The following is a 25,852-nucleotide window of genomic DNA, read 5'->3' on the forward strand; positions in this document are numbered from 1 at the left end:
AATTTAAAGAATATATTCAATTTAACATGGGTTATATTGACAGACCGGAAATCTTCTGGGGCGCCGCAAAGGCAGTCATCAGAGGAGAAATAACTGCATATGCCGCCAAGCTAAACAAGAAACTGAAAAAAAGAGAGAAAGAAGCTATTAATTTTGTTGTAAATTCTTACAATCATGTTCTTCTACATAAGACACCCTTTAACTGGTCTAGATACATTAAAGACAAAAACGAAAGAGACACTTTAACATTACTCATAGAAACCCAAAAAGATCTTAGATTCCAGGCCAAAATGTATCGGTTTGGCAATAAATCCGGCAAGTTATTGGTCAGGTTAGTTAAGGGAGAAAAAAACCCTTCGTTTATCGATAAAATACAACAAGAAAGTATGATATTTACAAAACCAGAGGATATCTTAGGAGTCTTTACAAAATATTATAAGAACCTTTACTCATCAAAAGCCTCTGATACGATTCAGTCTCAGGAATTCTGGAGCAAAATAACCTGCCCCACAGTTCCAGAGGAAATAATCACTAATTTAAATAAACAGATATCGGAGGAGGAAATCAGCAAAACAATATCTGAGCTTTCGGCTAACAAAGCGGCAGGCCCAGATGGGCTCCCAAACGAAGTTTATAAAATCCTAGCTCCTGAAATAGTACCCTATCTCTGCAATTTATTTAATGATTTTTTTATTAACGGCAAAATTATACCACCTAGTTTTACAGCCTCGTATTCAACCTTGTTGCTTAAAGGAGGGAAAGATCCAACTCAAAAAGAGTCCTATCGGCCCATAGCCCTTCTTAACTCAGAATATAAAATTTTAACCTCAATCTTAGCTAGCAGACTTCAAACCGGCCTTATCCATAACGATCAAGCAGGGTTCCTTAAGATTCGCAACTCGGCTTCCAAAATCAGAGAAGTATTAGTAATTACAGAATATTTTTCTCGGAAGGCAGTCATCGGGGAGGAGATAGGGGGTGACCCAGATCTGGCAATAGTTGCAATTGACGCTGAGAAGGCTTTTGACTCAGTATACTTTAGCCATATATTTTCATCTTTTGCTAAATTTGGAATCACAGGCAAATTTCCTAGCTTCATAGAAAATTTGTATAAAAACCCTTATACAAAATTAATAGTTAACAACCTATTATCATCGGAAATCGGAATCCAAAGGGGTACCCGACAGGGTTGCCCCCTGTCTCCTCTCGTTTTTGACATAGCTATAGAGTCCCTGGCAATAAAAATCAGACAGTCTCTCCAAGGGGTCGCAATACTCAAGCATGAAGTAAAAATCGCGCTTTATGCGGACGATATACTTCTCTATATCTCAAATACAAAAAGATACATACCTAAACTTATGCGCACAATAGCCAGGTTTGGGTCCTTTACTGGATACAAAATAAATCCATCTAAGACAGAGATCCTGTGGCTTAGAAAGAAAAAATGACTCATTAAGAGATTGCCCTTTCAAGGAGGTGACAGACTCTTTTAAATACCTGGGAATCAACATTCCAGCTAATCCTTCAGATCTATATGAAATTAATGTAACGCCAATTCTGTCTATGATTCGAGAGAAGCTGAAAACATGGCTAAATCTACCAATTTCACTCTCAGGGAGAATAGCATTATTTAAGATGGTCCTCCTCCCTAAACTTCTTTATGTATTACAAAATACCCCTATATTATTATTTGAAAAGGATATTCGATCTCTTAACTCGGCAATTAGAAATTTCATATGGCAAGGGAAGAGATCCAGGCTATCAATTCTTAAACTTTCTGTAGGGAAAGAATATGGAGGATTAGCCTTGCCAGACATAAGACTATACAATCTTGTTTTTTTAGCACGCACGGTGACAGATTGGTTTCTTTATAAAAACTATGTGACTAATAATTTAATAGATGAAAACATATGCTATCCATTTCTCCCTATAGGATTGGCCCATTGTGAGCCCAAAGCATTACCACTGGAAATTAAAAAGCTTAAAACTATCCTGAATCCTATCAAAGCCTGGTGGAAGATAGGGACCCTCTTAAAAGTTAATTGCAGCGTCTCACAGTATATGCCAATAAAGGGGAACCCTAACTTTCTACCGGGCCTGAATTCGGATATATTTGATAAGTGGTCTTCCAGGGGCTTAAAGAAAGTTCAGCAACTTGTTAAGAAAGACATAAACTGTGTAAGAACATTTGAGGAATTAAAAAGTGAATTCAAATTAGTAAACAATGAATTCTTTGCATATCTACAACTAAGACACTATATCTCGGAACTGGTTAGAAAGTCAGGCTGGAACTGGGACATGGGAAAAATGGAAAATTGGCTGCTATTAACAAAGACGGGTGATACGTCAATTACTTTCTGCTACAGATCCTTAAGTAGTATCAAGGGGCTCTCCATATTAGAACACATAACGTCGGGTTGGAATAGACTAACTGCCCCAAATGATATAGAACCAAATTTCACCTAAAAATCTATTAGAAAAGTATCCCAGGCCACACTCTCAGCAAATTGGAGGGAGGTGCATGTCAAATTATTGCACAGAGCATACTTTACGCCAGAGAAAGGTCATAAACTACATAATGCAAATTTTAACATATGTCCAAAATGTTCCCTCCTTGCAGCTGATATAAAACATATGTTCTGGAGTTGCCCGAAAATCAGGCAATTCTGGTATAAACTAGAATATTGGCTCAACAACACACTGGGGATCTCCCCTCTTGGTCTCACATTTATACAGGTTGTATTTTGTACAAAGAACGAAGAGCAACACCCCAAGGAAAAAGTAGTAATCCTCTCAATCTTAGCAGCTAGACACTTAATCATAAAATGCTTGAAAAAACACAGGGCTCCTATAATTCTAGGAGTAAAATCTACCTCAAAAAACAATGCATGCTAGAGCAAAGAGACACTAACCTAAGCAATGAGGATGAGATTAAATCATTTTTTAAGAAATGGTCTGCTTTCATCAAAAGTTATCCAGAAAGCGAGATAGAATATTTGATTTTCCCATTCAGAAATTCAGAGCTGGTACAGCTGAATGTTTGGTAGGGAGGGGAAGGTGAAGGAGAGGGGGAGAGAAGGTTTTTTCCCTCACCCCCCCCCCCTTTTAAAAAGCCCTTTTTTTTTTTTTTTTTTTTTTTAAGGAAGTAGGTAATTGGAGGTTGTCTTTGGTCAAATAAATTGGAAAACCAGTAAACTGTCTTTTTTTCACTCAAGAATGATACATGTAAAGGATGATTACAAATTGATATGCTTTCTTATTGTTGTTTTTTTTGTTTCTGTTGTTTTTTCTATTGTAAATATGTTTGCTGTTGAAATAAATAAAATATATAAAAAAAATAAATTGTAAGCTCTATTATCAAATTTGCTCCACTATCTGATTTCCCTTTGTTAAACGGAACAGCAGTGCATTACTGGGCGCTCAATGAATACATCAGGTGGGCGAATGACAAGTGGCATATATGTGCAGTCAATCAGCAGTAAGCACCTAAGACTACATAGCTATGCTTTTCAACAAATTATACAAACAGAAGAAAGCAAATTAGATAATAAAAGTAAACTGGAAACGTTTAAAACTGCATGCTCTATCTGAATAATGAACATTTAAATTTTGACTTTACTGTCCCTTTAAGAGATAGAAGACTGGGCTGCAGACTTATCTATCCCAAGTGTATACTAACTTAGAAGCCTAATCAAAAGGAAATGTGATAATCCCTCGGGACTTTATACCTTATGTTTCTCCTGCTGATAGTCTATCTGGATATGCGTCAGTTTAGCGCGAAGCTCTTCGTTGGCTGCCTGAAAAGCTTCAATTTCAACTTCACACTTCTCTCCTTTAGCTCGGTTTTTCTTTGACATTTTTCACTTTAATTGTTCTTGCGCCACATAAAACTATATTTTTCCTTTGGCATAAGCTCATCAACTGTTTTTCAATTTACACTTTGTCTTTGTGTCAATTTTTGCCATCCTCGTTTTCTTCTATTTACCTGTAGATAAGAAAAGAAATGGATTACTAAAATAAAACCAAATTTTACTTTTAAAAATGCGATCTTATATTCAATAGAACGCATGAATTTCACCAAAATGTCTTCAATACATATTATTAAAATAAAAATATCTTTATTAATTTAAAAAGAAAAAACATATTTTGATTCTGCTTTATTCATATATTGACTGCAAAGAGTGTTTTTTTCACCATCACTTTAATACAGTGGTTAAGATGTGTGTTTTTACTGTATAACGTGCTAATCCTGTATCTTCACTAACAAAACATAAATAAGGTAGTTATTCTTACTCCGGTCCGGCAGCACTAAATTCTACAGCGCAACCCTTTTATATATGTTCAGTTTTTGTTTTCATTCATCTAAGCTGCAAGCAGTTTAAAAATAGGAGAAGAGAGGACTCCCCAAAGCACACAAACAAAAAGTGATTTATCGAAAAAGCTGCTCTTTACAAAAAAATAAACTAAAATTACATAATACAGACAACGTTTCATGCTCCTTACAAGCTCTTCATCGTAAGTGTCTGAGAAGGTTGAAAAATGATCTGTATAAAAATGATCTACTTAAAAGTGAGCCATATACCTTGGGGGGGGGGGGGGTATGAAGTGTCAACTTGCCGCATTAACGCATCTTCATGATTAAGTTTACTTGCAGGGACATTTTTCACATCCTGCAATAATAGGATGGATGACGCATCTTCATACAGCAATATTTGTATACACAGTTCCTTAACCGTAACAAAAGGGATTACTAATGCTATTTACTACAGAGCGAACTGCAAATAAAAATCACAAAAAAACACTGCAGGTTGAACATGCAACTTTCTTCACTTCAGTCATGCTATTTTTAATTTAAAGGGGCATTTGGAAAAAAAAACGCATTTAATATTTTTGTGTTAACAGACTTATCTATATTTATTTCACACTTTTCTCTCAATATACTGACCATGCAACATTCAATACAGCTCTTTTTTATTAAGTTAAGATGAGATATTAAATGGGTGAGTTCTCAAACTGTAAAACAATACAAACGTTCAGAACAAAACCTCTGTAAAAAAAATTAGTTCTTAATTGTGGATATATATTCTTTGCATATATGTAAGACAGTATGCCTTTAAAAACAGTTTGAATAAAAAAAAGAAAAAAGAAAAGTAAATAAAATTAAAAAAAACACCTTTGTGTGTCTAAGCTCATTATTCTTTCAAACACTCTTGCAGCCTGTCACATAGAGGCGTAAATACTGCATAAAAATCTGTATTCAGAGCACATCCTGACTAAAAACACACTATAGATGGCATTTCTACTAATATAGATCAACTGATTCACAAAATCAATGTTTCTTTAGACAAGGTAAATTCCCAGGATGCATCAGAAAGATCATGCAGGTTAAAGGAACATTCCGGTCAAAATTTAAATGCACATAGTTGAATTACATCTTTGAATAGAAACAAATTTGCAATATAGTTGTATTAGCAAAAATGCTTCTAGTAAAAGTTATCACTGTTTTAGTGTTAACATTTTTCTCTGCATGTGCACGTGAAGTATAAATAGATATTCTCACAGCACTGGCAATTTAAATACTGCAGTTGTTTAGATCATTAGTGGGGCTTGTATCATGTCAGCACTTAACAAATTGAGTCATTACCAGATGTTAAAAGCACCTTAGGCTCTCTGAGCAAGTGCTGTGTTTAAAATGCTGGTGCACGGTGCATACTTAAATACACATTTGAAACAGCTATAGCTTTTATTAGAAGCATTTTTGCTAATGCATGTATATTACAAAAATGATTCTACTCAAGACTACAATGAATCCATGTAAAGTAAATTTTTGGCTGGAATGTCCCTTTAAGTGCGATTGCACAAGAAAAACTACACGGGTGCGAATAGGCCAAGACATCTAATTTTGTATCAAATTTATTTAAAAAAAATTGGATTTGCTTAAAATGTACTACTAAGAAAACAGAATTTATGTTTACCTGATAAATTTCTTTCTCCAACGGTGTGTCCGGTCCACGGCGTCATCCTTACTTGTGGGATATTCTCTTCCCCAACAGGAAATGGCAAAGAGCCCAGCAAAGCTGGTCACATGATCCCTCCTAGGCTCCGCCTACCCCAGTCATTCGACCGACGTTAAGGAGGAATAATAGCATAGGAGAAACCATATGGTACCGTGGTGACTGTAGTTAAAGAAAATAAATTATCAGACCTGATTAAAAAACCAGGGCGGGCCGTGGACCGGACACACCGTTGGAGAAAGAAATTTATCAGGTAAACATAAATTCTGTTTTCTCCAACATAGGTGTGTCCGGTCCACGGCGTCATCCTTACTTGTGGGAACCAATACCAAAGCTTTAGGACACGGATGAAGGGAGGGAGCAAATCAGGTCACCTAAATGGAAGGCACCACGGCTTGCAAAACCTTTCTCCCAAAAATAGCCTCAGAAGAAGCAAAAGTATCAAACTTGTAAAATTTGGTAAAAGTGTGCAGTGAAGACCAAGTCGCTGCCCTACATATCTGATCAACAGAAGCCTCGTTCTTGAAGGCCCATGTGGAAGCCACAGCCCTAGTGGAATGAGCTGTGATTCTTTCGGGAGGCTGCCGTCCGGCAGTCTCGTAAGCCAATCTGATGATGCTTTTAATCCAAAAAGAGAGAGAGGTAGAAGTTGCTTTTTGACCTCTCCTTTTACCTGAATAAACAACAAACAAGGAAGATGTTTGTCTAAAATCCTTTGTAGCATCTAAATAGAATTTTAGAGCGCGAACAACATCCAAATTGTGCAACAAGCGTTCCTTCTTTGAAACTGGTTTCGGACAAAGAGAAGGTACGATAATCTCCTGGTTAATGTTTTTGTTAGAAACAACTTTTGGAAGAAAACCAGGTTTAGTACGTAAAACCACCTTATCTGCATGGAACACCAGATAAGGAGGAGAACACTGCAGAGCAGATAATTCTGAAACTCTTCTAGCAGAAGAAATTGCAACTAAAAACAAAACTTTCCAAGATAATAACTTAATATCAACGGAATGTAAGGGTTCAAACGGAACCCCCTGAAGAACTGAAAGAACTAAATTGAGACTCCAAGGAGGAGTCAAAGGCTTGTAAACAGGCTTGATTCTAACCAGAGCCTGAACAAAGGCTTGAACATCTGGCACAGCTGCCAGATTTTTGTGAAGTAACACCGACAAGGCAGAAATCTGTCCCTTCAGGGAACTTGCCGATAATCCTTTTTCCAATCCTTCTTGAAGGAAGGATAGAATCCTAGGAATCTTAACCTTGTCCCAAGGGAATCCTTTAGATTCACACCAACAGATATATTTTTTCCAAATTTTGTGGTAAATCTTTCTAGTTACAGGCTTTCTGGCCTGAACAAGAGTATCGATAACAGAATCTGAGAAACCTCGCTTCGATAAAATCAAGCGTTCAATCTCCAAGCAGTCAGCTGGAGTGAAACCAGATTCGGATGTTCGAACGGACCCTGAACAAGAAGGTCTCGTCTCAAAGGTAGCTTCCAAGGTGGAGCCGATGACATATTCACCAGATCTGCATACCAAGTCCTGCGTGGCCACGCAGGAGCTATCAAGATCACCGACGCCCTCTCCTGATTGATCCTGGCTACCAGCCTGGGGATGAGAGGAAACGGCGGGAACACATAAGCTAGTTTGAAGGTCCAAGGTGCTACTAGTGCATCCACTAGAGCCGCCTTGGGATCCCTGGATCTGGACCCGTAGCAAGGAACTTTGAAGTTCTGACGAGAGGCCATCAGATCCATGTCTGGAATGCCCCATAGTTGAGTGACTTGGGCAAAGATTTCCGGATGGAGTTCCCACTCCCCCGGATGCAATGTCTGACGACTCAGAAAATCCGCTTCCCAATTTTCCACTCCCGGGATGTGGATAGCAGACAGGTGGCAGGAGTGAGACTCCGCCCATAGAATAATCTTGGTCACTTCTTCCATCGCTAGGGAACTCCTTGTTCCCCCCTGATGGTTGATGTACGCAACAGTCGTCATGTTGTCTGATTGAAACCGTATGAACTTGGTCCTCGCTAGGTGAGGCCAAGCCTTGAGAGCATTGAATATCGCTCTCAGTTCCAGAATATTTATCGGTAGAAGAGATTCTTCCCGAGACCAAAGACCCTGAGCTTTCAGGGATCCCCAGACCGCGCCCCAGCCCATCAGACTGGCGTCGGTCGTGACAATGACCCACTCTGGTCTGCGGAATGTCATCCCTCGTGACAGGTTGTCCAGGGACAGCCACCAACGGAGTGAGTCTCTGGTCCTCTGATTTACTTGTATCTTTGGAGACAAGTCTGTATAGTCCCCATTCCACTGACTGAGCATGCACAGTTGTAATGGTCTTAGATGAATGCGTGCAAAAGGAACTATGTCCATTGCCGCTACCATCAACCCGATCACTTCCATGCACTGAGCTACGGAAGGAAGAGGAACGGAATGAAGAATTCGACAAGAGTCCAGAAGTTTTGTCTTTCTGGCCTCTGTTAGAAAAATCCTCATTTCTGAGGAGTCTATAATTGTTCCCAAGAAGGGAACCCTTGTTGACGGGGATAGAGAACTCTTTTCCACGTTCACTTTCCAGCCGTGAGATCTGAGAAAGGCCAGGACAATGTCCGTGTGAGCCTTTGCTCGAGGGAGGGACGACGCTTGAATCAGAATGTCGTCCAGGTAAGGTACTACTGCAATGCCCCTTGGTCTTAGCACCGCTAGAAGGGACCCTAGTACCTTTGTGAAAATCCTTGGAGCAGTGGCTAATCCGAAAGGAAGCGCCACGAACTGGTAATGTTTGTCCAGGAATGCAAACCTTAGGAACCGATGATGTTCCTTGTGGATAGGAATATGTAGATACGCATCCTTTAAATCCACCGTGGTCATGAATTGACCTTCCTGGATGGAAGGAAGGATAGTTCGAATGGTTTCCATCTTGAACGATGGGACCTTGAGAAATTTGTTTAAGATCTTGAGATCTAGGATTGGTCTGAACGTTCCCTCTTTTTTGGGAACTATGAACAGATTGGAGTAGAACCCCATCCCTTGTTCTCTCAATGGAACAGGATGAATCACTCCCATTTTTAACAGGTCTTCTACACAATGTAAGAACGCCTGTCTTTTTATGTGGTCTGAAGACAACTGAGACCTGTGGAACCTCCCCCTTGGGGGAAGTCCCTTGAATTCCAGAAGATAACCCTGGGAGACTATTTCTAGCGCCCAAGGATCCAGAACATCTCTTGCCCAAGCCTGAGCGAAGAGAGAGAGTCTGCCCCCCACCAGATCCGGTCCCGGATCGGGGGCCAATATTTCATGCTGTCTTGGTAGCAGTGGCAGGTTTCTTGGCCTGCTTTCCCTTGTTCCAGCCTTGCATTGGTCTCCAAGCTGGCTTGGCCTGAGAAGTATTACCCTCTTGCTTAGAGGACGTAGCACCTTGGGCTGGTCCGTTTTTACGAAAGGGACGAAAATTAGGTCTATTTTTTGCCTTGAAAGGCCGATCCTGAGGAAGGGCATGGCCCTTACCCCCAGTGATATCAGAGATAATCTCTTTCAAGTCAGGACCAAACAGCGTTTTCCCCTTGAAAGGAATGTTTAGTAGCTTGTTCTTGGAAGACGCATCAGCCGACCAAGATTTCAACCAAAGCGCTCTGCGCGCCACAATAGCAAACCCAGAATTCTTAGCCGCTAACTTAGCCAATTGCAAAGAGGCGTCTAGAGTGAAAGAATTAGCCAATTTGAGAGCATTGACTCTGTCCATAATCTCCTCATAAGGAGGAGAGTCACTATCGAGCACCTTAATCAGTTCATCAAACCAGAAATATGCGGCTGTAGTGACAGGGACAATGCATGAAATGGGTTGTAGAAGGTAACCCTGCTGAACAAACATCTTTTTAAGCAAACCTTCTAATTTTTTATCCATAGGATCTTTGAAAGCACAACTATCCTCTATGGGAATAGTGGTGCGTTTGTTTAAAGTAGAAACCGCTCCCTCGACCTTGGGGACTGACTGCCATAAGTCCTTTCTGGGGTCGACCATAGGAAAAATTTTTTAAATATGGGGGGAGGGACGAAAGGAATACCGGGCCTTTCCCATTCTTTATTAACAATGTCCGCCACCCGCTTGGGTATAGGAAAAGCTTCTGGGAGCCCCGGCACCTCTAGGAACTTGTCCATTTTACATAGTTTCTCTGGGATGACCAAATTTTCACAATCATCCAGAGTGGATAATACCTCCTTAAGCAAAATGCGGAGATGTTCCAATTTAAATTTAAAAGTAATCACATCAGATTCAGCCTGCTGAGAAATGTTCCCTAAATCAGTAATTTCTCCCTCAGACAAAACCTCCCTGGCCCCCTCAGATTGGGTTAGGGGCCCTTCAGAGATATTAATATCAGCGTCGTCATGCTCTTCAGTAACTAAAACAGAGCATCCACGCTTACGCTGACAAGGGTTCATTTTGGCTAAAATGTTTTTGACAGAATTATCCATTACAGCCGTTAATTGTTGCATAGTAAGGAGTATTGGCGCGCTAGATGTACTAGGGGCCTCCTGAGTGGGCAAGACTCGTGTAGACGAAGGAGGGAATGATGCAGTACCATGCTTACTCCCCTCACTTGAGGAATCATCTTGGGCATCATTGTCATTATCACATAAATCACATTTATTTAAATGAATAGGAATTCTGGCTTCCCCACATTCAGAACACAGTCTATCTGGTAGTTCAGACATGTTAAACAGGCATAAACTTGATAAGAAAGTACAAAAAACGTTTTGAAATAAAACCGTTACTGTCACTTTAAATTTTAAACTGAACACACTTTATTACTGCAATTGCGAAAAAACATGAAGGAATTGTTCAAAATTCACCAAACTTTCACCACAGTGTCTTAAAGCCTTGAAAATATTGCACACCAATTTTGGAAGCTTTAACCCTTAAAATAACGGAACCGGAGCCGTTTTAAGCTTTAACCCCTTTACAGTCCCTGGTATCTGCTTTGCTGAGACCCAACCAAACCCAAAGGGGAATACGATACCAAATGACGCCTTCAGAAGTCTTTTATAAGTATCAGAGCTCCTCTCACATGCGACTGCATGCCATGCCTCTCAAAAACAAGTGCGCAACACCGGCGCGAAAATGAGACTCTGCCTATGCTTTGGGAAAGCCCCTAAAGAATAAGGTGTCTAAAACAGTGCCTGCCGATATTATTATATCAAAATACCCAGAATAAATGATTCCTCAAGGCTAAATAAGTGTTAATATCAATCGATTTAGCCCAAAAAAGGTCTACAGTCTAAATAAGCCCTTGTGAAGCCCTTATTTACAATCGTAATAAACATGGCTTACCGGATCCCATAGGGAAAATGACAGCTTCCAGCATTACATCGTCTTGTTAGAATGTGTCATACCTCAAGCAGCAAAGGACTGCAAACTGTTCCCCCAACTGAAGTTAATTGCTCTCAACAGTCCTGTGTGGAACAGCCATGGATTTTAGTTACGGTTGCTAAAATCATTTTCCTCATACAAACAGAATTCTTCATCTCTTTTCTGTTTCTGAGTAAATAGTACGTACCAGCACTATTTGAAAATAACAAACTCTTGATTGAATAATGAAAAACTACAGTTAAACACTAAAAAACTCTAAGCCATCTCCGTGGAGATGTTGCCTGTACAACGGCAAAGAGAATGACTGGGGTAGGCGGAGCCTAGGAGGGATCATGTGACCAGCTTTGCTGGGCTCTTTGCCATTTCCTGTTGGGGAAGAGAATATCCCACAAGTAAGGATGACGCCGTGGACCGGACACACCTATGTTGGAGAAATAAGTTTCATACTCAGATAATAATGTCCCAATACTGAAATCATTTAACATTACATTTCTGTACAATATATTTATGCAGCTTAAGAAAGCGAAATTACTGAAAAAAAATCTAACTCAAATCTTTCATACTTATGAAAAGCTGCAAGTAAATATGTCAAACATATTTAATTTATTTTTGTGATGTTGCACTGCTATTTTTACTATTAGTAAGGCATTACTTTTGTTTAGCTTCTCTTTCATTCGAGAGAAGGGACGTGTTAGGAATTAAAGAACGTGTAAGAACGCATTACTTAAAGGGGTATTCTATTGTAAGAAAGGGTTAAACGCAGCGCCAGGATGAGGATACTGCCAACCACTGGGCTATACACATGTACGCCTGCTACTTATTTGCTCAGCAGCACAAGACTATTGACTGTTTTTATCTTATTACTAAAAGGCTGAAGTAGCATTAAAAAAGGGACTTGAAACCCAATATCTTTCCAATTTACCATTTTCAATGTAGCATTGTTCTCTTTTGTTGAAGCAGCAGCAATGTACTACCAGGAGCAAGCTCAACACATCAGGTAAGCCAATGACAAGAGGCATACAAGTGCAACCACCATTCAGCAGCTAGCTCCCAGTAGTGCTTTGCTGCTCCTGAGTCTAACTAGGTGTTTTTTTTAACAAATTGTAGCAAGAGAACAAGGTGAATTAGATAAGGGAAGTAAACTGGAAAGTTGTTTAAAATTACATTCTCTATGTGAATCATAAAATAACAATGTTGGGTTGCATATCCCTTTAAGCACTTTGAGATTGTAGTACAAAAATAATTTTAAAAAAATTATTTAATGATTCAGATAGAGAATACCATTTTAAACAACTTTCCAATTTACTTCTAATATTTAATTTGCTTTCTTCTCTTGTTATCCTTTGCTGAAAGGTTTATGTAGGCAAGCTTAGGAGCAGCAAAGAACTTAGGTTCTAGCTGCTGATTGGTAGCTGCATATATCTACCGATCATCATTGGCTCACGCATATGTTCATCTAGAAACCAGTAGTGCATTGCTGCCTCTCAAAAAATGATACCAAGAGAATGAAACAAAATAGACAATAGAAGTAAATTAGAAAGTTGTTTAAACTTGTATTTTCTATCTGAATCATGAAAGAAAGATTTTGGGTTTCATGTCCCTTTAACTCTGAAAATTGAGGGCTTTCCAATCCCTGTTACTTGTAGAAATATAGCCTCACTGCTATAGTCCACAAATGAAATGGCTGCACACATTTATAGCTGTCCCTATTGGGCTCAGTAGAGAAGATTAGGTATGGGAAAACTAGCTTACAACATGGCGGCACCCAATGCCTTACGGACTCTAAAACATAAAAAAAAAATTGTAAATTTAAAAAAAAAAACATCTGCATATTGCTATCATGCTAATATATGCTTTGAATACATTATTTTATCTTGCATTTATCTACTGTTTAATGTACCTTTACAACAAAGGAATTTCTTTTAAAATAAAATGATCTAACGAAAAGCTCTGAAATATTTACTCAAAAGTGAGTGCAGTACCAGCCTAAATGGTTTATAAACTAGATAAATCAGACTGTTTATTTTCCCAATCGTTCTTTGAACTTAAATTATCTTTTATGTTAAGAAGAGAAAAAAAAGGTTAATGGGATGTGGCAATGATGTATAAATATTAATTTTTATAATTTATAGTCCAAGTTGATGAGGTTTAAAGAGTTGACATTTTCTAAACTGTATTTTTAATTACATTTAAATTCACAGATTAAAAGGAGAACCACTATATCACGCAACTGAAAGCGCCAAATTGAATATGCATTCCTGAGACCTGTGGCAGCTCGCTGCCAACAAGATACCCACGTACATTCAAATTAGTGCTTTTATCGAACGAAATAGCTTCAACATGTGCACAGTAAAGACCTGTAGACCCTACTGAAATTTAACTATGTAAATACAGCAGCATTTTCAACTTGCCAAATCAGGTCACAGAACCAAATTAATTTCTTTGGAGGTGGTGAGAATCCACAAGTCCATTACTCCTGGGATTCAACTCCTAGCCACTAGGAGGAGTCAAAGATTTCATCCCTCCACCTCACTGATTAGCCAGTCAGACACATAGTGAAGAAGGAAAAATAGAAAAAAGGTAGAAAAGGACAGAAAACAAGGGGAAATGAGGTGCAAATATAGAACTGCCACCATCAATACTACAAATAATTTTAGGGCGGGCCTCGAGGACTCTGACCACCTAAAAATAAATTTATCAGGTCGCATACATTTTGTTTTCTTTCGTAAGGTAGTAAGAGTTCACAAGTCCATTACTCCTGGGAAATGAATACCCAAGAAATGTCAAAAGCAGAATCCGCGCTCAGCTTCAGATGAAAAGAATAGTAGACAGTGATGTGCATAGAAAAACATGTTCATGCTTTATTATCCATGTCGCAATATTTTGTAGTAGCATACACACGCAACAAAGACAGGTCAAGGCCAAACGCGTTTCGTTTAGCAATACATAACTTCTTCAGTGACCCATCCTACAGCAAACAAACCCGGCTAATTAATGGAGGAACTATGCCCTCCCATTCATTTAGTACACACCAATAACATTACTTGATACACAATACATGTGCACAGGTATAATTAATATATATATTTTTATTTACAAACCATTATTCTTAAAATAGTTTACTGTGAAGGTATATTAATCCTAAATGATGCATTATATTTACACAACTTCACAAACCAGTTGGCATTCTGGTCTCCAACTGGAATATCCAGAATACTTAAAGGGACACTGAACCCATATTTTTTCTTTCATGATTCAGATAGAGCATGATATTTTAAGCAACTTTCAAATTTACCAGTACTCCTATTATCAATTTTTCTTCGTTCTCTTGCTATCTTCATTTTAAAAGCAGGAATGTAAATCTTAGCAGCCAGCCCATTATAGGTTCTGCACCATGGATAGTGCATGCTTATTAGAGGCTTACATTTACCCACCAATAAGCAAGCATAACCCAGGTTCTCAACCAAAAATGAGCCGGCTCCTATGCATCACGTTCCTGCTTTTTAAATAAAGATAGCAAAAGAACGAAGAAAAATTGATAATAGGGAGTAAATTAGAAAGTTGCTTAAAATTGCATGCTCTATCTGAATCATAAAAGAAACAAAATTTGGGTTTAGTGTCCCTTTAATGCTGACTTCATATCTCACCTCTATTAGCCTCACGGAGGTATACCATGAAATGCCAAGAGGCTATTGGAACTATTGGAATTGTGTTCTCTTTTGAAATGAAAAGAAACCTGGGTTGTGGATTCCATATCCTTGAAATAAAATAGCAACCCTCATAAAATTTATGAGACAACTTCTAATCAGTTCTTAGAATTGGTAAAGAATTGCTAAAAATGTGACAAATTTTACCACATTCTTCACTATAAGTGATAACGAATTTAGGCTTATTAGATATATTCTTTTTTGATCTTGTACAAATATATGATGCACATGTATTATGTATTGTGCATCATTAAAGGAACATGAAACCTAACATTTTTCTTATTTTTGCGATTCAAATAGAGCATGTGATTTCAAACAACTTTCCAATTTACTTCTTTTATCCAATTTGCTTTATTCTCTGGGTATCATTTTTTTAAGGAGCAACCATGCACTACTGGGAGCTAACTGAAGACATCTGGTGAACCAATAAAAAGGGGCATTTTTGTCCAGTCTCCAATCAGCATCTACTTCCCAGTAATGCATTGCTGCTCCTGAGCCTACCTAGATATGCCTTTCAACTAAGGATACCAAGAAAATGAAGCAATTTAGATAAATAAAGCAAATTGGAAAGTTGTTTAAAATCACATGTTCTGTCTGAATCATGAAAGAAAACATTTGGGTTTCATGTCCCTTTAAGTAATGTGTAATGTTATTGGTGTATAATGAAGAAAATGGGAGGGGCATAGTTCCTCGATAAATTAGCCAAGTTTGTTTGCTGTAGTATGGGTCACTGGGGAAGTTATGTATTGATATACAAAACTCATTTGACCTTGGCCTGCCTGTTGAGTGTATGTTACTTCAAGATATTTTAACATGGATAATAAAGCATGAAGCTGTTTTATGCACATCACTGACCACTATTCTGTATAGTAACAATGCCAAGAAAATGCATTAGTTCAAATGGAGTAAATTATATACCCTATAATCCAATCTTCCGTCTGTCTTTCTGTAGCACTCTCTGAGGGGGGGGGGGGGGGGGGGGGGACAGTCTGTGCTCAACAAAAAATCTTAACAGTACCTAAAATTTTCACCTGCCTCCTGAGAGGCAAAGATTTAGACTGGCTAACCAGTGAGGTGGGAGGGATGGAATACTTTTGGAGTTTTGGGAAATCTTTGTCTCCTCCTAGTGGCCAGGAGCTGAATCCCAGGAGTAATGCACTTGTGAATGCTCGCCACGTTACGAAAGAAAACTTATTCAATATAGATCTAAGTGATAAAGAAATTAGATAGATAGATATAGATAGTGTGTGTGAATCTGTGTGTCTGTATGCCTTAGAAGCAATGAAAACAAAATTTGAAGTACCAAATTATATGAAAAAAAAAAAAAAGGTAAAATTAATGAACAAAGATACTAAAATCTAACTTGAGTCCCCAATATAGGGCTAGATTACAAGTGGAGCACTAAATTGTTGCACTTTCTTGGAAACTGGCAAATTTGCCCATTGGCTGAAGTGCAATAATCAACCAGCTATTACAAATGGCTGGTTATTGCTACCGCAACCTCGTGGTAGCAATTAACTCTCAGAAATACAACCAGAGATTAGATCTCTGGTTCATTTTATAAACATGCCATAAATGCCCTCAAAATAGAGGGCATTATAGTTTTTTATTGAGAGAAAAAAAATCTAGCTTTTTTTTTTTAAATAAACAAATACACTTGGCAGTTTAGGGGCTTTAATGTTGGTGGGAGTGTTCCTGACATAAATATATATATTTAAAAATGCTGCCCATCGCTGCGCTACATACATCCTTTGCTGTGTGAGGTCACAGATGGCATCAGAACAAGGCTTCCATAGGAGCATCGCATTGCAATTAATTTGTAATACCAGCACACATTATCATGCGCTGGTATTACAAAGTGCTGATATCGCTTGCATGCAAGCAATATTTAGTGTTCCACATGTAATCAGCCCAAAATGTTTAAGAGTTTATATAAAATATACTTTTTCATTATTTATTTGGCTTGCATTTGTAGTAAAATACTTCTGAAAAGTGTTACTTTCCAAAGTTGGCATGTCCCAATTATACAAAAGTACGATAAATTTTATCCAATTACTACAACATTTTTATACTTGCTTAGATCATTACTCACTTACATTTCCCCTAACTGCCTACTGCAAAGGAGACCAGGAACATAATTTTAAGCTCCTCCTATTCTTGATTTGTAAAAACCTAGAAAATGTCATTGGTAAATGATTTGAAAGAATCCTTTTATATGGTATATATTTTTTCAATATTGCACCTCTACTAATATTGACACCATTGGTAAATATGAGCAAAGAAGGCTGTGAAAAATTGTCTTTATTTCTTTATTATTTATTTTTTTGATTTAAAAAAAAAAAATGTATGCTTACCTGATAAATTTCTTCCTTTACGGATATGGAGAGTCCAGGACGTCATCAATTACTAGTGGAAATATCACTCCTGGCCAGCAGGAGGAGGCAAAGAGCACCACAGCAAAGCTGTTAAGTGTCACTCCTCTACCCACAATCCCAAGTCATTCAACTGAAGGGAAATGTAAAAAGGAGTAACACAAAGGTGTAGAGGTGCCTGAGGTTTAGTAAAAAAATAACTAAAGGCTGGGGTCGTAGACTTTCCATATCCGGAAAGAAAAAAATGTATCAGGTAAGCATGCATTTTGTTTTCTTTCCTAAGATATGGAGAGTCCACAATGTCGTCAATTAATAGTGGGAACCAATACCCAAGCTAGAGGACACACATGACTAGGGAGGGAGAACAAGACAGGCAGACCTAAACAGAAGGCACCACCTCAGCCGAGGCAAAAGTATCAAATTTGTAAAAAGTATGCAGAGAGGACCAAGTTGCAGCCTTGCAAATCTGTTCCACAGAAGCTTCATTTTTGAAAGCCTAAGAAGAGGAAACAGCCCTAGTGGAATGAGCCGTAATTCTCTCAGGAGGCTGCTGACCAGCAGTCTCATAAGTAAAACGAATAATACTTCTCAACCAGAGGGAAAGAGAAGCCTTCTGACCTTTACGCTTTCCAAAGAAACAAATAGTGCAGAGGACTGGCGAATCCTTAGAATTTAAGAGCATGCACGACATCCAAGTTGTGCAACAAACGTTCCTTATGAGAAGGAGGATTAGGACAGAGAGAAGGAACAACAATTTCCTGATTAATATTTTTATCTGAAACCACTTTAGGAAGAAAACCCAACTTAGTATGAAGAACCGCCTTATCAGCATGAAAGATAAAGTAAGGCGAATCAAAATGCAAAGCCGAGAGTTCCGAGACTCTTCGAGCAGAAAAGATAGCAATAAGAAACAAAGCCTTCCAAGATAACAGCTTAATATCTATGGAATGCAATGGCTCAAATGGAGCCTGTTGCAAAACTTTAACAAGGTTAAGGCTCCAAGGAGGAGCAACAGATTTAAACACAGGCCTGAGTCTGATCAGAGCCTGACAAAAAGATTGAACATCTGGAACATCCGCCAGATGTTTGTGTAACAAAATGGATAATGCAGAAATCTGACCCTTCAGAGAACTGACTGATAAACTTTTCTCCAGACCTTCCTGGAGAAAGGACAAAATTGATACCTACTTCGTTAAAAAATAAAATCTTCTTACATGCCAGTTTTGGCTCAGGTGCCTGCTGTGAACCTCTTCGTTAAGGGGGTAGAGAAAGAAATTGAAAATCTACTAGAGAAATCTTGCACAGGCCAAAATCTGACATGGAAGGAGAGTCAGGCTCTAAAGGAGATAATGCAGGCAAAGAGCATTATAGTGAAGCCTGTGGACAAGGGCGGTAACCTGGTCCTCATGGATGAGAAAAATCATGTCCTTGAAGTAAAAAAACAATTAGCTGTTCAGGAACAATATGAGAGACTAGTAAATAACCCATTAAAGAAGATACAATCTGAGCTCTTTAAATTGATGAATGGGACAAAAAGGGAAGGACTTATATCCCAACAGGAGTTTAAATATCTTTACCCAGACTTCCAAAAATGCCCGTGTTTTACACCATTCCCAAAATTCACAAAAATATGTATAATCCACCAGGGATACCGATTGTATAGGGAAAAGAGGGCATTACGGAAAATCTAGGTCAATATGTAGATATAATTCTAAGACCTTTTCTCTCTCTAACCTCACCTCGTATGTTAAAGACACTGGAGATCTCCTAAAAAATTGGATGGTATTACAGTATCGGATAATACTATATTGGTTTCCCTGGATGTGGAGGGAAAGTAGGTTTGAAGGCAATCAAATCCTTTTTGGAAACAAGAGGATCTAAATTTGATAAGCATACTGACTTTGTCCTAACCCTCATGAGATTCCTTTTAGAAAATAATATATTCACCTTTGATGGTAGGATATATAGGTAGGTAAGGAGGGCAGCAATGGGGGCAGTGTGCGCCCCAACGTATGCATGTTTGCATGCATGTAAGTGATGTTTTTGAAAAACTTTAAGAGACCTCCGATAAGTTTGTCCTACTTTGGATAAGTTATGTGGACAACATCCTGTTATTATGGGATGCTTCCCTAGATGATTTAAAGAAGTTTGTTGGAGATCTGAACATTAATAACAAAAATATATTTCTGACAATCGAAGCAAATCATAAAATAACTGCCATTTTTGGACATAAAAATAAAGGAAGGAAGGGCCATAGTGACTGAGAATTATACAAAGGCCAATGTAACTAACAGCCTCCTGGAGGCAAGTAGTGCACATCCAACAAACTTAAAAGGTATCCCCATTTGGCAGTTCCTTAGATTACAAAGGAATTGTTCCTCTCTCCGCCTGTATTAACAAGGCATATACAAGAGCAAGAAAAACAGAAAGCAGATACACTGTTATGCACAGATAAGGTAAAGGAAGAATCTAACAAAATAAGGTTCATCACCACATATAGTGACCAATGGGAGAACATTCGGAAACTACTCAGAAAGAACTGGCACATTTTGCAACTTGATGAGAAAGTTAGGGAGACATTAGATTACTATCCACTCCTTACTGCCAAAAAAGGCTCCGAGTATTAGAGATAAGCTGGTTAATAGTAGGTATGAAAAAAGTCCCTCAACAGCAGATTGGTTGAGGAAAAATAGGGGACTTAAGGGTAAATTTCCATGTGGTAAATGTGTATATTGTCCCTTTATGGAAAAAAGGTCACAAATGTATGGGTGGTGGAGATAGAGAATATACAATACAATTCTTCTTTTACTGTGATTCTGTAGGGGTAGTTTATCTGTTGCATTGCAACTGCCAATATTTTTATGTAGGTAAAACAAAAAGGAATCTGAAAGACAGGATTGAGGAACACAGGGATGATATCACCTATAATAGAGACAAAAATGTTGCTAGCCATTTTAAGGAATATCATGATAGTGACCCAGTGTCCCTGAAGTTTATGGGTATAGATAAAGGTGACCCATATAACAAAGGAGGGGATGTTAATAAATACCTCCTACAGAAGAAGGCAAGATGGATATACAAAAATATAAACGTATATAGTGAGTATAAAATATAGGTGTAAGTACTAAATGACTATTGATCAAAAGGTCAGAATAAGATACAATTAATATATTTGCCTAGAATCTATTAAACAGCTAGATATCCTATATCTCACAATATATTTCACACTAAAAACAAATTCCAGTGAGCAAATTAAACAGATACAATTACATCACTTTATACATTGAATACTGTGGAAATATGAGAATATCTCAATAAAAATGGCAGGGAAAATAAAGTTCCATATGTAATAGGTATCACCAATGGATAGTAGTAGATTCAGGTCAAGGCAGCTGTCTGTATAGGGATCAAGGCCACGATCCAGGATCATTGATCTGTAAGCAACATAAAATGACAGAAGCGCCACATGGCCCAATATTGTTTGATACAATAGTAAATTTTGTGTCTAATGGTTACACTCACATTAGGTGTAGCACCCCTGTTGGTGCAGATGGAGCGGGCTGGGATCTTATACAGTCACCCAGCAGACTGACCTCCGGTAGATGTTTGATAATCTGTAGGTAATGTACACAAAGTAAGTAAAGTTTAAACTAACATTTGATAAAGCACCTCCCTTGGTGCATTAGGAGCGAACTGGGATCAAACAGTCAACCAGTAGACTGATACTAGGCACACAGGAACTCCCAGCAATCCAGGAATAAATGATGGTTAAAGAAAGGATGATGTATGGCAGCAAGTGGTAAGTATAAAATAACTTGCTAGTATTTTATTATTCTTTTAATAAAGTAACGCGTTTCTCAACCAAACAGTGGTTGTTTCATCAGGCTTCATTGTGAAGCCTGATGAAACAACTACTGTTTCATTGAGAAACGCGTTGGGTGACTGTATTAGATCCCAGCCCGCTCCACCTGCACCAACAGGGGTGCTACACCTAATGTGAGTGTAACTATTAGACACACAAAATTTACTATTGTATCAAACAAGATGGATATACAGATTAAAAATAAAATATCCATCCGGCCTTAATGATAAAAAGTGATTATGCCTATTTCCTATAAATATTCTCTATAGATATCTGTTTGGAAGATAGGGGGACCTATGTGATACCTTTTGGAGAAGGAAATACATTGCTGTTTCGCATTAGATATATTTTTAAAAAAAAAATCTAAGAATTTTGCTTCAATTTTCCGGATCTCCAATAAGGAGTCATGTGGTTTTTTTAAAGCATGCCCCTTTAAATAAGCAAGTGAATGGCTTTTTAATATGACAGTAAAAAGGTAAAAGATTCATAGATGAATACTTACTATGTAAATATGTAAATATGATGAAAGATGGTAATTGTGGGAAAGGGATAAGCTGAGTAAGCTAGAAATAAATTCCTAGTGAATACCCCTTTAAATGTTAAGGAACCAACTAAGTAGGAAGGGCTCACAAAGGGTTTAAAAATCAAGGTTGAGCAAAGATAGACTGAGCCCTGACAAAGCCCAGCATGAATAGCACTAACGGGTAAAATGCATATGTCGTTGGCATTATTTCTATGTGTTTCTTTCATTTCTAAATGTACTGTTTGCTGAGAGTATCTTTAAGTGGAGCCAATTGTGACCACACGGCAGAGTTAAATCTGTTTGCCTAAGGCCTTGTCTCTGTCCCCACCTCTAACAGGATGCTTGATTCATTCTACGGCTTGCCATCTTAGGGTGTTGTTGCTCTTATTGTGTACGTTTTTAAAATGTTTGACCAGTGGTGTGGTCAAATGTGAAATGTTTTGGGTCATTAGACTCCAGACCAGGGTGTTTATGGGACTTAACTCAGAGTATGATTTAATTAACTATTCGAAGCAGCCACAATATGCGATAGTTGTAGTGCAATATTAAATCATACTCTGACATTAGTCTCAAACATTAGAAGATGCCAGTATATATCTTAGATCACTTAGATCAGTTCTCTAGTGTTCTCACTTCACTTACAGCTATACATCCCTCTCAGAACCTCTTACTTTTAGCATCTTTTAGTGCACAGTACGCACTAATGTATTTATGTATTTAACATCATATATGTTTATATGTATATGTATGCGTCTGCAATGATGCAAATAATGTATACTATGTTTTGTAATGCACAATGTATATATCTTGTATATAGGAAATATAGTGATATTCATATCTCCTCTGCACACAGTGCCCCTTCAAAATGTATATATATATATATATATATATGTCATGAGATGCAGGACATATGCAGGACACAGCAATGATGGTACAACTCTATTTTATTACAGAGCATAGCAATACACATCCAGACAGGTTGATTGTACTAAACTAACTGCGACACAGACACCGGACCTAAGCCCCGCCCACATGCTAGTGACATCACATCCTGCTATCATCACATCTTCCCCTTTTTCAAAGGCAAAGCATACATTTGCATATATTAAATAACAAGGTACACCAACAGGGTATACAACAACATTTTGTTTTAGAACATTATAGAAACAGATAGATTAGAAAACATGAACAAATAAATTACATCCTGACTTGGACATCGGGGTAGACTACCCTAGTCCACAGTGACCATGGGATTATTCTGCCCATACTTCCGGTCACTGTTCTAGCTAAAGTCAGTCCCTGTATCGGGCCGGAAGCCTCACCACTCTTCCGCTTGATGTAACTTTGCATGAACTGTCCTCTGATACAGAAGATGGTGAACAAGAGTCTGCTGGAGGCAAAGATATATCCCCGCTATGATCTTGCTGAGGGGAAGGCACCTCTCTTAGAACAGGAGATCCCACCGGCGGTGGTACTGAGGTATCCGGTTCCAGACTCTCAGGTACAGGCTGAAGATGTCTCCGGTTACGGCGTGTAACCGTCCCTCCCTCTGTAAGGACTGTGTAAGACCTTGGTTCTGGAGAGCGGCCCACTACCGTAGCAGGCGTCTTCCATTTCTTCTCATCATCCAGTTTAATTCTGACACTTTGGCCCGCTTTCAGTTCCTGTAAAGGCCTGACAGAATGTCTCCTGTCGTAGAAGAAACGATAACCCTTTTTGGCCTCTTCATCCCTCCTAAGGACTTCGTCCCGAGGAACAGGGCCAGGCGGCTTGAAGACACCCACTGAGGGTAAAGTGGTGCGAATCTGGCGTCCTAGCATCAGCTGTGCCGGGCTAAACCCGGTGGCTTGAATGGGCGTCGCCCTGTATGACAAGAGGGCTAGGTACGGTTCAGATTGCTTTAGAATGAATTTTGTTGTTTGAACTGCCCTTTCAGCCATTCCGTTGGCCTGCGGATAATGTGGACTTGACGTGGAATGTACAAAATCATATTCCCTGCTGAAAGCACTGAACTCTGTAGAAGCGAACTGCATGCCATTATCACTCACCAGCTCCATTGGAATGCCCCAGCGGGCGAACAAGCTCTTCAGGCGAATGATAATGGCCTGACTTGTGATATCATTCAGGGGTGCTATTTCCAAATACCTGGAATAGTAGTCGATAACAACAAGAAACTTTTTCCCGTGCAGTTCGCACAAATCAGCAGCTATTTTCTGCCACGGCCCCGCAGGCAGCGGAGTAGACATTAAGGGCTCCCTTCTCTGAGTAGGCCGGCGTTCCCGGCAAAAGGCACATTTAGACACGTGATTTGCAATGTCGGAGCTGATCCCAGGCCACCACACAGCTGTAGCTGCTCTTTCTCTGCACTTTGTAATGCCTAAGTGGCCATCGTGAATCCTGTTTAACATCTCCTTCCTCATGCTGACGGGAATTACAATACGGTCTTGGAACAGCACCAACCCCTCCAGCTCCGTGAGCTGCGACCTCTCTGGCTGGTAAGCATTTAAAGACATCCAGGCTGCCCGGCTCTCGGGCCAGCCATCTCTTATGTACCTTATAACTTCTTGCAGATCTGTGTCCAAATATGTCTCTTTCTTTATCTCTTCCAGTTTCCTTGAAGAAATGGACTTAGAGGCCAGAACTGAATCAACATACACTTTTACATCCGACTCTGTGGAGGATTCTTCAGCAGCAGCCAGCGGGAGCCTGGACAGTGTATCTGCCACAACCAGCTGCTTCCCCGGCACATGCACTGCCTGAACATTGAACCTGAGTAGTCTCATTAAAAGTCTCTGGCATCTCAAGGGTGTTTTGTCGATGTCATAAGAATTGATAAGAGGGACTAGCGGTTTGTGGTCAGTTTCCAGACTAAATTTCTCCAAACCCACTAGATAACGCTGAAAGCGCTCACAGGCCCAAACTGCAGCCAGGCACTCTTTCTCAATTTGAGCGTATTTTGACTCCGCAGCCGTCAGTGTGCGGGAACAGTAGGCGATGGGCTGTAGTTTGTTGTCATTCAGCTGCAGGAGTGCAGCCCCCAACCCATAACTGCTTGCATCAGCACTAACCACAGTCTTTTTTGAAGGGTCGTAGAACCCCAGCACTGGGGCAGACCCCAGCAGGGACTTAGCATGCAGGAACGCTTTTTCTTGTGAGGGTCCCCAGACCCAGGCAACATCTTTCTTAAGCAACTCTGTGATAGGGTGCAAAACTGTAGATAAATCTGGAAGAAACTTGCCCACGTAATTTACAAGGCCCAATATCTGTCTCAGCTCATGTACATCAGAAGGGCTTTTCATCTGTTCGATAGCCCGAATTTTCTCGGGGTCCGGCTTGATGCCATCCCCGTTGATGATATGCCCAAAGTAGCATAATTCAGTTTTCCTAAAATGACATTTTTCTTTATTCAGCTTCAGCCCAGACTCTTTGATAGCCTGCAGCACACAACTCAAACGCTGATCATGCTCCTCCACTGTAGACCCATACACTAGAATGTCGTCCATGACGACTGCTGTGCCCACGTGGCCACTCAGGAGAGAACTCATTTCCCTCTGAAAGATCTCAGGAGCGGAGGATATCCCAAAGGGAAGTCTGCAGAAACAGAACCGACCTACCGGAGTGATAAATGTAGTCAGTTTGCGGCACTTTGGATCCAGGGGGATCTGCCAAAAGCCGCTAGAAGCGTCTAATGTGGAAAAGAACTTCGCCCCAGCCAACTTCGGGGCTATATCTTCCAGTGTCGGCAGCACAAATCTCTCCCTCTTCACTGCCTCATTCAACCTTTTCAGGTCCACACAGATGCGCACCTTTCCGTTTTTCTTTGCAACTGGAACAATGGGGGCACACCAATCAGTTGCCTCAACAACCTCTTCAATAACCCCCATAGACTTCATGCGCATGAGCTCTTTCTCCACTTGAGGCATGAGCGGGAACGGAATTCTACGAGGAGTAGAAATACTGTACGGGACTGCGTCACTTTTAAGTGCTATACGGACAGGTTTG

The 25,852-nt window shown here is 39.3% G+C and overlaps 1 protein-coding gene across 4 annotated transcripts in view; it reads right to left on the reverse strand.

Annotated features, from left to right (window-relative positions):
- The window catches only part of JAKMIP1 (janus kinase and microtubule interacting protein 1), a 441,501-nt gene that overhangs the window by 327,680 nt on the left and 87,969 nt on the right, over positions 1-25,852 (reverse strand). For all 4 annotated transcript variants that reach the window (XM_053704153.1, XM_053704152.1, XM_053704150.1 and 1 more), the window contains exon 3: positions 3,729-3,985. In XM_053704153.1, the coding sequence (XP_053560128.1) occupies positions 3,729-3,857 (129 nt within the window). In that variant the 5' untranslated portion in view covers positions 3,858-3,985. The remainder of the gene's footprint in view (positions 1-3,728; positions 3,986-25,852) is intronic.

Source organism: Bombina bombina, chromosome 2 (assembly GCF_027579735.1).
Source record: "Bombina bombina isolate aBomBom1 chromosome 2, aBomBom1.pri, whole genome shotgun sequence".
Taxonomy (NCBI): domain Eukaryota; kingdom Metazoa; phylum Chordata; class Amphibia; order Anura; family Bombinatoridae; genus Bombina; species Bombina bombina.